Here is a 13446-nt window from a genome sequence, read left to right as displayed (position 1 = left end):
GCGGACTCACTCCTGGCCTGGATCTCCAATAATTTATCCTCCTTTTATTTCTCTTTTAAATTAAATATGCATAGGTAATATGCACTTTGGAGCAGGCAAGGACCCTTCTGCGGGTGCCTATGGAGCTGGGCACTCTCAGGTGTGTAATTAAGAGGTGTGTAATTGATGTACAAGGGGAAGAGATCTCAGTGCGTTGCACTGAAAAAAAAAAAAAAAAAAAAAAAAGGAGAAAAATGGGCTGTGAGATGCTTGACAAAGTTCTCCATTTCCACCCCCCGTTTCAAAGTTTGCACAGGACTAAATCGGCTGTTTTTTCTTCCGTGGGATTAGCCCCGCTGGCAGCCGCGCACTCATTCAGAGCTGCCACGAAGATGCACGGCGAAGAGACACCCGTCCCATCCCCGTCCCGTCCCGTCCCGTCCCGTCCCCGTCCCGTCCCATCCCGACCCGTCCCGTCCCTGCCGCCCGCTCCCTCTTTTCCTGCGCCTCGCTTCGCAGCGGAACTTTCCGTCTCTTGCAGTGGAGAGGCCAATTACGCAGAAAGATTAACAAAAGTTTATTAATCATGAAGTATTAAAATTGTGATAGATGAAACGCTTCAATGCAAAATTCAAGCAAGCAAACCATCCCCAATAGTATGACAAAGGAATCTGTGATTCCGAAGGCAAGAAATCTTGTCTTTTTCTTTTCTTTTCTCTCTTTTTTTTTTTTTTTCCTTTTTGCCTGCGGTTCAAGACACCTCTCATATCTCACACGCCACACCAAAATCCATAATTCTTCATATCACATACTGAAAATGATTTTATTTATCCATTTACATTAACTTGATATAAACTTGTCCGGAAAAGTCAAATGATATGCTTTATATTAGCTCAAACATTTATTATGAAACGCAAAATTCAATAAATTAGCACAGACAATAAGTTAAAACATAGCACGAATCGACCAGCATGTAACAAGAATGCTTCATCTACACAAAACATCCTATTTCACATTGTTTGCTCATTCCTCCAGCGGCCCTGCCCTGCGGCGGGGTGCCCGGCACATGCAGGCGGGCGGGCCGCGGGGCCGGCACGGGCGGGGCGGGGGCCGCGGCCGCGGCGGGCGCCTCCGCCGGCGGCAGCGGAAGATGCAGGAGGGACAATAGCAGCAGGAACGTAAATAAATGCATAAATAAACGTGGGGCAGATTGGCAACTCAACTGTCACGAAATCAAAGGTCCGAAAAAGGGAAGTGCTCTTGCTTTTTTTTTTTTTTTTTTTTTTGCCTTTTTTTTTTCGCGTGTTCTACTATTACAAAAAAGAAAAACAAACAAACAAACAACAAAAAAAAAGAAACTAAACATTATGTTTTTTATCCCCTTCTCTCTCACTTTCGTTTATAAATGCAATCAAAATGGATTTGATTTCCCTCGGGCTTTTTCCTACCGCTCTGCGCACCCGCCCAGCCACCCCCCGACGGCGCTGCCGGGCCGGGCGCCGCCCGGCCCTGCCCTCGCCGCGGACGGGGCCGGCGGGAGATCGCTACTCTTGAGAAATAAACCGAACCCAAAACCAAATCGCATTTGTTTGCAAGGCCGCTCGGACGGCCGGCGGGTCGTGGCGATGGGACGGGGGCGGGAGGCAGGACTGGGCGCGGGGGTGCCCCCGGCCGCCGGAGAGAGGCGGCCGTCGGGGGGCGAGGAGGGGGCACGGGGAGGGGTGGGGTGGGGTAGGGCGGGGTGGGGTGGGGTGGGGTGGGGTAGGGTAGGGTGGGGGGTGCTCGGCCCGCAAACCAGTCCGTTGGCGTCTGATTTCAGATCCTGAGTCGACTCCCTGGTGAGTCAGGTGGGGGAAGGCGGGGGCCCGCCGGGGCGGGGGCCGGGGCCGGGGCTGGGGACGGAGCCGGGGACAGGGAAGGGGACGGGAATAGGGACGGGGACAGGGGTAGGGAGGGAGACAGGGAGGGGGATGGGAATAGGTATTGGGTTGGGGATGGGGAAGGGGAAGGGGATTGGGTTGGGGATGGGGATTGGGTTGGGGATGGGGATGGGGATGGGGATGGGGATGGGGATGGGGATGGGGATGGGGATGGGGATGGGGATGGGGATGGGGATGGGGATGGGGATGGGGATGGGGATGGGGATTGGGTTGGGGATGAGGATGGGAACGGGGACGGGTATTGGGATGGGGATGGGGACGGAAACGGGGACGGGGACAGGGACGGGTATGGGGATTGATTTGGGGATAGGGATAGGGATGGGGACTGGGTTGGGCATGGGAACGGGGACGGGTATTGGGATGGGGACGGATCCGGGGACGGAGACGGGGATTGGGTTGGGGTTGGGGACAAGGATGGAGATGGGGATAGGGACGGGCACGGGGACAGGGACAGGGACAGGGACGGATCCGGGGGAGGGCGAGGCGGGGTCGCAGGTCGGGGGCGGCAGCGGCGGCGCGGGGCGGCGGCGGCCATTAGGTGAAGCTCATGGAGACTGTGTGCTCTAGTGCTTTGCGGCGGAGGGAGGCGATGCTGGTTCCCCGCCACACGTCGCTGCTGTCCGGGGAGCTGCAGAGCTGCGGCGAGCCCGTCACGTTGCTGGGGCCCGGCAGGGAGGCGGGCACCATGCCGGGGAAGGCGGGCTGGTAGAGGTGCGACTGCAGCCCGGCGCCGTTGGAGCCGGCCAGGCTGTTGGAGAGCCCCATGGAGTTGGGCGGCGGCCCGGCCGCCAGGCTGCACTGGGACAGGGACTGCGCCATGGCCTGCTGCCTGCCCAGCGCCGGCGGCAGCGGCAGCTGCGACACCCCCGGCATGGCGGCGGCGGCCCAGCGGGTGTCGTTGGCGTGGAAGGAGCAGAGGCTGTCGCCCATGGCGGCGGCGGCGGCGGCGGCGGCCGAGGGGAACTGCGGCAGCCCCGGCGTGGGCAGCAGCGTGCCCGGGGCGCGGAAGACGTTGGTGGTCTTCTTGCGCTTCTTCCACTTGGCCCGCCGGTTCTGGAACCAGACCTGTCGGGGACACGGGGAGGGGGGGACACGGGGTCGGGGGGGGGGACACGGACAGGCTCCGTCAGCGACACCCGCCCCGACGGGGCGCACCCGGCGCGGCGCTAGGGGGCGCGGAGCCCCCGCACCCCGCCGCCGGCCACGAGGCCGGGACGGGGGTGCTGGGAGCGGGGTCGGGGTGCCCGCCAGCCCCGTCGGGGGTCTGACAGCCCCTCGGGGTCACCACTCCCCGCGGAGGTGCGGTTCTGCTTCTCGCAGCCTCCCCCGGCTCCCCGCCCGCTCCTCTCCCCGCTGTCCCCCTCTCGCCCTCCCGGGGCCTGTCCCCGGACGCTGTCGCAGCCTGCGTGGGCCCGGCCCCACGGGATGCCCCGCCACGGGTCGGCTGATGAAGCGGCCGGGATTTTGGGGAGCGCCAAGGCTCAACGCGCCCGTCCCGGGAGCGAGCTGCCTGCAGCCTCCCTCGCTCGGGAGGAGGCGAGGCACGGGGAGACGTGCCCGGCCTCCCCCCGAAAGAGAAAATAATAATAATAACAGCGATGCCAAACGGAAATTAACGACGGGGCCACGGCTCCCGCCCTGGCGTGGAAGAGCTTCGGCGCCGTGGGAGGCGACCCCCGGCCGGCAGCAGGGGGGGACCCCCGGCCGAGCCCCCCGGGCGCAGCCGCTTGGTTTTGGTTGTTTTAGCACAACGGGGTTTGGTGTGAGCGGGCGCTTTGCTCGGGGCAGTGATGGTTTTGTGGGTCGCGCTGCAGCGTTACCGAAAGCAGCGGGATGCTTGCTACGGGGGTGGGGAAAAAAAATATACGAAAAAATAAGAAAGGAATCCGCTCGAAATCTGGAGGAGCGCTACTGTCCCCCGACCTGCAGGAGTTTCTCGTTTAATGCTAGATACCTGCGCTGAGAAATACCCGCGCCCATTAGCGGGAATGAACAGCTGTTAAGGAACTAAATGTTATATGAATAATCGAAAAATCGTGTTCAATTATGTTTTAGGGTTAATAGTTAAATTGCGGCTACAAAATCTTTTATGTTTCATGGTTTACTGGTGTTGTAAAGAATCTCCATCAGGTCTGATCGCCTCAGTTCATAGCTATACTGCATATGCTTTTAAAATGTGAATGTTTCCAGTTGAAAACTAGTGCATGACAGATTAAAATGCAGAGAAAACCTGGGGGAGATTTTGAAAATGCACACATGACAACTCTAGAAATATATTAACCACGAGCATTTGGCAACTTTGGACTCCTTTTAAAATGCAACTAGCACCTGAAAATTGTTAATACAACAGTGACAATCTAATGGACGTTGGAATCTAAAAATCTACCTTGATGATATCTGCTGTTACAGTAATATAGACATACTGTAAATGTATTTTAAAATATATAACCCGTTTAATTCCCCAGCTATAAATGTGTTAGAAATAGAGAGAGAAGGGGAGAGAATATCACTTTTCCTCTTTTTTTTTTTTTTCTTTTCCTTTTTTTTTTTTTTTTCCTTTCCAGGAGCCAAAGCTTTATGAAGATCTCATTGGAATCCAGCGGATGATTAATGTGAAGATTTGGTAGGAAATCTGGAGAGCTGTATTAAAGCTCAGATCTCAGGTTCATTTCGATCAGCCAGCCGTGAACTCTGGGCCGAATTCATTACACTTTAATAGTGCTGGGAGAGGAAGAAAATGCAATTTCTCATTCCATTAGAAAACTAGAAAATACTCTCAGCTTGTCCCCTATTAAGACGTGGCAGGTGACGGGACCATTGTGGGGGACACGGTCAATGGAATTACAGCACATTATTTTTGTTCGTATAAAATATTGAAAGGCAAGCCTGACTGTGCAGAAGTTATTTCACTGATTTGGTTTTTATGTAAATAAAATATTGAAAGTTAATTAATCCGTGCTAGAGACTAATGATTATGCTTATTATATTGCATTTGATCGCGTAATTTGCATGATTCTCGCATTGCTGCTTAATAAGCCATTCCAGGTTATAAATAATTCTGAAATTGGTTTCTAATAATGGCATGCTATAAAAAGAATGGTTTTATTACACCAGCCTGAAAAGCAGAGCAATATCAGACATGGAATTGGACTCCCGTTTAAGCACCAGCCGCTTTAATAATTATTTAAATGTATCATATACATTAAATACAGATCTAAGACGAGGGAAGAGGTAATTTATCCTAGCATCTAAAACCCTTAAAAACATATACAGCCGCTATAAATTAACTATTTAGATCACTTCTTAATCAGCATGGAGCCCTCGTACTGCAAGGAATGTGTAGGCAATCTGTTAACTATAAAGAAAACTATAAAGTACTCGTATAAGAACATAAACCAATTACTATTTAATTTAAATTTGGTCAAGGAGCAGTGATACAGTAGATTGTGAAGTAAATACATTTTACATAAATTATTTTGCACTAGATTACATAATGTTAATCATTCTGAAGTGTTAATTAAGAAGGTTATGTTGATCTGATTACTTTTTAAACTACAGAACATTATTGTAAAAAATATTTAAATTGCCACTCTATTAAACTGTTTTTATCAGCAGTCTCGAGCTATTATCATCGGCTTAAGATTATGCTGAGACCATTAAAACACTTTGTCTTTCTTCCTACGAATTTCTTTGATGTGCTGTTAGAAAATAACTATTTCCATTTTATATTTTATATTTTACTTCATTTACCACACTCCTAATATTGAAATTGGTATCATTAACCTTTGGGAAACCCAATAAAGTTTAATAGACCTCGTTTTCTTTCTTTTTTTTTTTTCATACAGTCAGTTGTCCAATTATATTTTATTTGTGAATCTAATTTCTTTCTTAATTTAAACTAATTATAGTCCCGTGTAGTCTGGGTCAAATTGTTTTACTTTTTAAAAGCAGACGTGCATTTGCTGTCACATTCGGGAGCAGGGGCAGTTTCTGCTCAGGCATTTCTGTCAGCGTGCCTGTGTTTAGCCGAGAAGCCCGGGCTCGCCGAGGGGGATTTTGAGCTCCGGCTCCGGCAAAGAGCAGCGGCGCTGCCGGTGCGCGGCTCCCAGCGCATCCCCAGCGCATTTTTGTGCGTGTTTCTTTGCTTCTGGCGAGGCTCAAGGCGGGCAGCCGCTAAATCAGCCCGCAAATCTCGCGCCTGAGTGGTCTGGCAGCGAGATCCATCTCTCCGTTCCCCAAATTTCTCCCCAGTCTGCAGGGCTAAACGGTCTCTTACGTGTGCATCCCTGCGTGCATGCGCGTGTTCGTGTAAGCACGGGCTTTAGGCAGGACGGAGGAAATACACCCCGCTGGGAAATGCACCCTGCTCGCTTCCCCGCCGTACCTGACACCGAAAGCGGGGCTGGACTCCGATTCCGGACACAGCCGCCTGGATGCAGGTGCCCTCTCCTCTCCCCGCAGCCCCTCCGCCAGGACCCCGGACAGCAGCCCCGGGGGGGCGGGCGGGGAACGGGAACGGGAGCGGGAGCACGGCCTCGCCTCCGCCGGGCACCGGCACCGGCAAACCGTGGCGATGCCCTGGCTGTGCGGGCTCGCCCCTTACCGCGGACCTGCCGCGGAGACCCTGCCTCCCCTCCCCTCGCTGTCTCCTGCCCCGCTCCGAGCCCACGCGTGGGCCGCGGGGAGGGGGCGGCTACACCCGCTATGTGGGTGGGTGTAGGGGGGCGAGGGGCGCCCCGGGGTGCAGAGCCCCTGGCGCTGCCACCCTCGAGCGGGGAGAGCTCTGGTTTCGCGTGCAGGAAGGGACGGGATTCAGCGCGGTTCGAGGTTTTCTGCCCAAACTGTTGCTTTCAGGGGCAGCTTTCCTCGACCGAGATTTGGGGGAGACCCCAACACACACCCTCCTGTCCCCTCCCCCTCCTGCCTGGCCCCAGCCCGGGCATCGCCGGGTGCCTTTGGGGAAGGGACCAGCGGGGACGGGCATTGCACGGAGGGGTTGGGGTTGGGTGTTTTTCGTGGGGTGGGGGGCTGCTCATACCTGCACCCGGGACTCGGTGAGGCCGATGCGCAAGGCCAGCTCCTCCCGCATGAAGATGTCCGGGTAGTGGGTCTTGGCGAAGCTCCTCTCCAGCTCGTTGAGCTGCGCCGGCGTGAAGCGGGTGCGGTGCCGCTTCTGCTTCTGCTGCCCCTGCTGCTGCCCAGCCTGGCTGGGGTTCTGGCCGCCCTGCTGGCCTTGCTGCTTGTCGGGGTCTTTGGCGCTGACGGCTAAGGAGCTGGGGTTGGATCCCACCGTGGTGATGTCCTCCCCCGGCAGCAGGGTGGTCCCTTCCACCGTGTCCGAGTTGGGGGCCATATCTCCCGGGTGTCCCCCCGGATCCGAGCCCCCTACGCCCAGCCGACACTTCACCGCCTCCCGGTGTCCCAGCAGCTCGGCCGCATCTTTCATCCCTGCAGAAGCAAACGAGCCGCGGTCACTCCCCTGCAGCCTGGCAGGCGGCCTCGGGCTCAGCCCCGCAGGTGTCCATCGGAGCCGCTTTCCAGCTCGCCGGCATCCAGCCCCAGCCCCAGCCCCAGCCCCAGCCCCAGCCCCAGCCCCCGGCCCGGCGCGACTCGGAGCGGGGGAGAGAAAACTTTAGGGCGAGCCGCCCCTCATCCCCCTTAAATAACCAGCTCCCCGCCGGGCCTCCCCTAACGCGACGAAGGGAGGGGAGCGGGGGGGAGGGCAAGTTTTGCCGGGTTTGGGGCTTTCCAAGCTGGTGGAAGAAAGGAAGGGGCAGAGAGAAGGAAATGAGATCCCCGCCGCCCCGCTGCCGGCAGCTTCACCTCCCCGACAGATGTGCCGGGACGTCGGTCAGCCTGGCCACCTTTCCCCTCTCCTCCCTCCGCTCCTCCAAACCAGCGCATGAATAACCATAAATAGGTAGATAAATTTATTTTTTTCCCTCTCTCTCCTTTTTTTTTTTTTTAAAGAAAGAAAAGAGAGAAGAATGCGAGCAAGCAAACAGGAAAAGGCCACCCCGAACTCCTTCGTAAATAGCATCAAGCTCATCTGTCCTAAAATAATAATACTCATCATAATCGCAATAATGTATAGGTATGTGTATAAAAACAGGGAAAAAGAAATTAAATGATCCACAACTCGTTGTAGATCTACGCACTCCGTAGGTCTCCCTCGCTCTCTCTCTTTTTTTTTTTTTTAAAGACGATGTTAAATCAAATTAAACTTTAATACAGTACAATTACTTTTAAAGGAATTAGCCCATTTAGATCGCATTAAGGTAAAATAAGGAACAAATTGTCAATTTCCTGCCCCGGCTTCCTCCCCGCTCGCCGCCGCCGCCGGTGCAGCCGCCGCGGGGCGGGGGGGTGCTGGGGGAAACTCACCGAGACGGGCGTCCAGGAGGTCGGCGTGAGACAGCATCGCGCACCGCTCCAGGGCGAAGGCTGTTCCCCCCCAAATTTTAGCGGCCTTAAGTTATTTAAAATAGATATAAGATATAAGATATAGATATATACAGATCGCCTAAATGAAAGAAAATTCGGTGTGTGGTTAAAAAGGGGGTCTCTTGCATTATAATGTCCTTCAGAGAGACGGGGAGGTGCTTAACACTTCAATGAACCCGTGAGCAGCTCGGCGCAGGGACCAATCAGGAGGGCAGCCTGCAAATGTCAGCGCCCGGAGCGCCCCGCTCCGCCCGCCCGCCGCCCGCCCGCCGCCGCCCCGGCCTCCCGCCGCCCGGCCCGGCCCGCACCGCGCCGCCGCTCCCTTCCCCTGCTCCGCTCGCCTCCGCCGCCCGCCCTCCCCCTCTCCCCTGCTCCCTTCTCTTCCCAAAGCACACTGGCCACCCCGCTCCCAGCTCCGGGTCACCTCTGATTTATTATTATTATTTTATATATATTGTCTTTTTTTTCCCCCCTCTCTTTTCTTTTTTTTTTTTTTTTTTCTTTTTTCTTTAATGCCTCCTCGGAGCGCACCCTCTGCCCCGACCAGGTCTGGCTCCCGGGGGTGTCTCGCAAGCCCCGCGGCACAGAGGGGGATGCAAGCGGGTGGGAGCGGGTACGGCCGGGCGGGCAGCGCTGGCCCCGCTCTCCCGTGGGGTCGCGGCGAGGGCCGGGGGCGGCGGGCAGGATCCGTCCCTCACCCGCGTGGCCCCGACGGCTGCGGGGCGGCGAGGGGAGAGAAACTTCGGCGAGTGCCCCCCGAGCGACCCGGGCCGTGCCAGGGCCCTTTGGCCCCTCGAGGCTGCCCGCCAGCCCCTTCCCCTTGTGCTCAGCGCACAAGCACACGGCAGCTCGGTCGAAAGGGAGCCAAACACCGCGCGTCCCAGCAGCCCGGGGAGCGCTGCCCTCCCGGCCGAGATGTGAGAGCCCGTAAGCCTCTTTTTTCGGTTAAAGTTTCCAAGTTCGGCTCGCCTGCAAACTCAATTTAAAGCAGTAAATAAAGTTAAATGCTTTTTATTTTCCTCTTGAATATGTTAAACTACTTGAACAATTTAAAGTGCTTTGCACAAGTGAAGCGAACCATTTCTAATGTTCTGATTTTTCAAAGCCAGCCAACAACAAAGTTTAGATTAGTAATATATTTCTAACCAGAGTAATTTTCAAGATCATTAGGCATTTATGTAATTAGTGCCAAATCTATAAGCTTTTATTACGATTATTAGAGTAAAATCAGTATAAATTTGTACTAATTTACTACTGTTTAGACTTGGCTGTCAAGCCAAGAGGTTCTTATTGTAAATGATAACTGAGGAAATTAAGTGCAAAATTCTGTACCATTTCTGATCCGCTCCTAAACAATCCGTTTCAATTGTATTTGTAGCAGAACATAATGCCCTTTTAAAGTTATTTGACTTGTATTTTTATTTGCAAAACAAGAAATATACCCTCTACCCAGGCACAATGAAAACTGATATTTACTACTTCCAACTTGATTAACATTGATTTTTAATTCAAAAGTGATGCAATTAAGATTATTCATTTAGTGCAAATAAAGCTTCCACCAAAAAGGGAGCCCAGTGAAGTCTGTGTTAAATAATACAGCGCCAATGGCCTTTTTTTCCGCCGTCCAATTGACTTACACAAAACATTGTAAATACTGCATGCGAACAGATGCAAGAGTGGTTTTGTTTGCAGCTCAGATGTGCAGGGTTTCGGCAGCGACTGAACAAGGAGACAAAGGAACCGGCCGACCGATCTCTAGGGCAGTTTTGCTGCCTTTTTTTTTTTTTTTTTTCCCTCCTCCCTGCTCAGATCTTTGGCTACATTGATTCAATTCAGCTTTCGAGACGTCGGGCTGTCGCAATGAACCTGGCTGCCCGCGAACGACAGCTAAGAGCAGGGAGAGAGAGACCCAGAGCCGGGCCACAATTTAGCTGGAGAGACAGAGAGAGAGAAAGGTGGAGGTGGGGTGGGAGTTTCGGGATTTCTTTTTGTTCTTTTTTTCTCTCTCTCTCCTTTTTTTTTTTTTTTTCGGTTATACGGGGGTGGGGGGGAGGCGGCGATGGCTTATTTCTTTTGCTTTTTTTTTTTTTTTTTCCTTTGAAAATTATTGTCTCCGTGCAGCTCCGGCGAAGGAGGGGAAGCCCCGGCGATGAAAATTCCCGAGAGCCGCCCTCCCAGCCCGCTGTCGGGCCCCGGAACCCGCGGAGCGGAGCCCGCGAAGCCGTCGCCGGAGCGGTGCGTGGCCGGGCCGGGCGCCCGCCCGGCGGGGAGGCGGCCAGCGGCCGGCGGGGCCCCCGCGGTGCGCGGCCTTTTTCCGCTGCGGCGGTGCTGGCCCTACCGGGGCGCGGGCACCGCGGCTCCGCGGTGGAGCCAGGCGAGCGGTCCGGGCTCGGCCGGGGGCCGTCGGGGGCTCCGTTTTTAGCCGCCGCTGCCGGCAGAAAGAGCCGGGCGGTGCAGGTGCGTGCAGCCTGCTTCTGCGGAGCGCGTTGCGGGCAGTCGCACGGCGTGCGTGTGTATCTATTCCGTGTTGTTGTGTGTTTCAGGTCGATAAATAAATGTGTAATAGTTAATGTGCAGACACATCAGAGTAATAACAATGGGATGAAATCAAAGGATTATCAATCTCTGTTAGTAACTGCTGAATAACAATGTTGCAGTGTGATTGATAGCGCGCTTCATTTTATGACTTTTCTATTGCTCTTGATTTTTATAGCAGTATAAACAAACTAAATCATTTCTTCCAAGACTTCAGAGCACAATCGTCTTAAGGGAAGGGGGGAAATCGGAGAAGGAAGTCTGCAGGAGGGAAAAGAGCGAGCAGGGCTGACACTTAAGCGTGTCAGAGAGAAAATGACAATGGGGTATATGTAAAATACTCTAATCACATTCCGCTTCCGCACACTCTTGTTTTGTCAAGTGCCTGAATTCACCTGGGCAGCGTTGTAGATGTATTTACAAGGATTTTATTCCCCGTCATCTTTCTATTTTCCCAGCGTAGCCAGAAAACTGCCAGTCAAGTCCATTCCCTGTTATAATTTACGGTATTCCCCACATGATCATAGGAACTGAAGTTCCTAACAAGGAAAGGCTTTAGCACAATGGCCCAAAATCTTCAGAGTGACGAGAGTGTCTTCAGAAATCACTTCAGAGCAAAGTAAAAGGATTTTCTATGACGGATCCAGTGATTTTTCCTCAATAAATAGGTTTTAGATTGTTACACACACGTAGAACTGGAACAAAGGGAACTACCAGAAAATATATTGGTTGCCCCTAATAAAATTTATTTAGACAGTTTACTTCTCATAAAAAATAGAGATTGAATTTCGTACAGGAGCGCCTGCCAAGGGGCTTGGCACCGGGAGATCATCTCCCCCCTCGCTTCCCTCTCCTTCCCTTCCGCGAGGCGCTCAGCGGGCCCGATCCCGGGGTCCCGGCTGGGGCCGCCGCCCCCCGCCTCCTGCCCAGGCTGCCCGACCCGCCTGAGTAAGGGCTGCGGGATCGGGGCGGGCCGCCTCGGAAGGCAATATAACCCTAATTCTCCAATGCTGTGACCCTGGGAAAAAAGGGTAGAGAACTTTCCAGCCCCCAGAGCTCTCTCCCTCCCCTCCCAGCTAAACTCAAGCCCTGATTGAATGAGGCTGTAATATAAACAAGTGTATTTAACCAATTCTGCTCTGATTTAGGAACAGAACCTTCTTTTACCAGAATAATTATATTTGGAGCAAGAAACACGATAAAATAAGGTTAAACTGCTAAAGTCAGCGGGGTGGCTTGGCGTAAATGGCTGATCAGGTTTGTAATTTGATATTTTATTTATGTATTTATTGAGCATCCATCCAGTTAAGGGGACTGCTGTATGCAGAGCAATGTAATTGCTTTTTACACTTAGCACACGCTCCCAGCGTTTATCAAATGTAACTTTTGGTTGCCTGGCTTGTTCGCGCTGCTTTTTTGGTATTTCCAGACAGCAGCGCTGAAATATCGGATATTATTATTCACATTCCCGCTCCTCAGTGCTGCATTGTAACATTGTTCGCTTTAATGAGAAGCGCCTCCCTCAATAATTAACGACCTCACATTTCCCTATTTTCTTGCCTGATGAAAAGAATCAATTTTAATTCATTGTAAATTACAGCTATGCTTTTGAGTGTTATTTGCTTACAGAAAACAAATCAAGTGACTTAGGCTCCTGTTTACTTTTCCACATCGGCATAGCCTAAACACAAATGACAAATCAAACTATATCCTTTCGTTAGGCGTAATTTGGAGTTAAGAAATGGAAAAACATAAACACGTGTTTTTATTTCAATCAACCCTCTCGAAAAAAAAAAATGACTTATTTGGAAATGAAGGACAAGGTTGCCAGCAGCTACAGATCCCAATTTATTCATTCTAGTCAGAGCTAAATATGATGATCATCGCTGCTTTACGACATTAGGCTGCAAGCAGCATTTTGTAGCTGTAATAAATATACTTCTTTGAAAGCAACTTTATGAAGTTTAAACACATCCGAGGCAAGAACGATCGCAGCTGATAAGAAACGCAGCCGTCTGATGTTCGAAAATAACCTTTCCGAGCACGGCAGGGAAAGCTGGAGCCTCTTGTCATCCTTTCTCAAATACGTTTAAGAACATCGTTTTCCTATTTGCTTATTTACCTAAATATCTGTATCTCACTCCGGCTAAGTCAAAGGGAGCATCTCCGATTGTCTCCTCGCTGGCAGGCTGCGGGGAAGCGCTCGACAGCGAAGCGGTTGCTTTAGATTGAAAGGATGGCTTCTATCAATTAATTTTCATCAGAACTATGACAACCAGTCTTTTATGGGGAAAAAGCTATTTTAATATAAGGTACGCCTGACACCCCCAGCCCCCAACCCGAACTCCCCCGTCCAAATGTAAACTCTCTATACACAAAAGTCACCTCCCCGCCGCCTTCCAGCTCTGTATGTACGTGCGTGTGTATGTGTGTGTGTGTATGGCTGTATGTACGTATAGCCTTTTGCCATAATATTAACTTCAGAAACTTGATGCCGAGCTCAAACATAACGCACGGCATTACTCTGCTTATTCGGTCAGACACGACT

General features: G+C 52.3%; 1 protein-coding gene across 1 annotated transcript; it reads right to left on the bottom strand.

Annotated features, from left to right (window-relative positions):
- Positions 1-2344: 2344 nt before the first annotated feature.
- OTP (orthopedia homeobox) lies at positions 2345-8340 on the bottom strand. Its single transcript, XM_068667614.1, has 3 exons — positions 8304-8340; positions 6958-7367; positions 2345-2984 (listed from the first exon to the last, which is right to left on the bottom strand). Exons 1-3 carry the CDS (start codon positions 8338-8340, stop codon positions 2454-2456), a joined length of 978 nt encoding a protein of 325 aa, XP_068523715.1. The 3' UTR covers positions 2345-2453.
- Positions 8341-13446: the final 5106 nt, after the last annotated feature.

Source organism: Anas acuta, chromosome Z (assembly GCF_963932015.1).
Source record: "Anas acuta chromosome Z, bAnaAcu1.1, whole genome shotgun sequence".
Taxonomy (NCBI): Eukaryota; Metazoa; Chordata; class Aves; order Anseriformes; family Anatidae; genus Anas; species Anas acuta.
This window is presented reverse-complemented; position numbering and strand designations above follow the sequence as displayed.

Excerpts from the sequence above, each read along its gene's own strand:
- OTP (XM_068667614.1), bottom strand. The coding sequence starts at position 8,340 with ATGCTGTCTCACGCCGACCTCCTGGACGCCCGTCTCG. Across the intron at positions 7,368-8,303 it reads CCTCCTGGACGCCCGTCTCG|GGATGAAAGATGCGGCCGAG; the intron begins GTGAGTTTCCCC and ends TTGCTTCTGCAG. Across the intron at positions 2,985-6,957 it reads TCACCGAGTCCCGGGTGCAG|GTCTGGTTCCAGAACCGGCG; the intron begins GTATGAGCAGCC and ends TGTCCCCGACAG.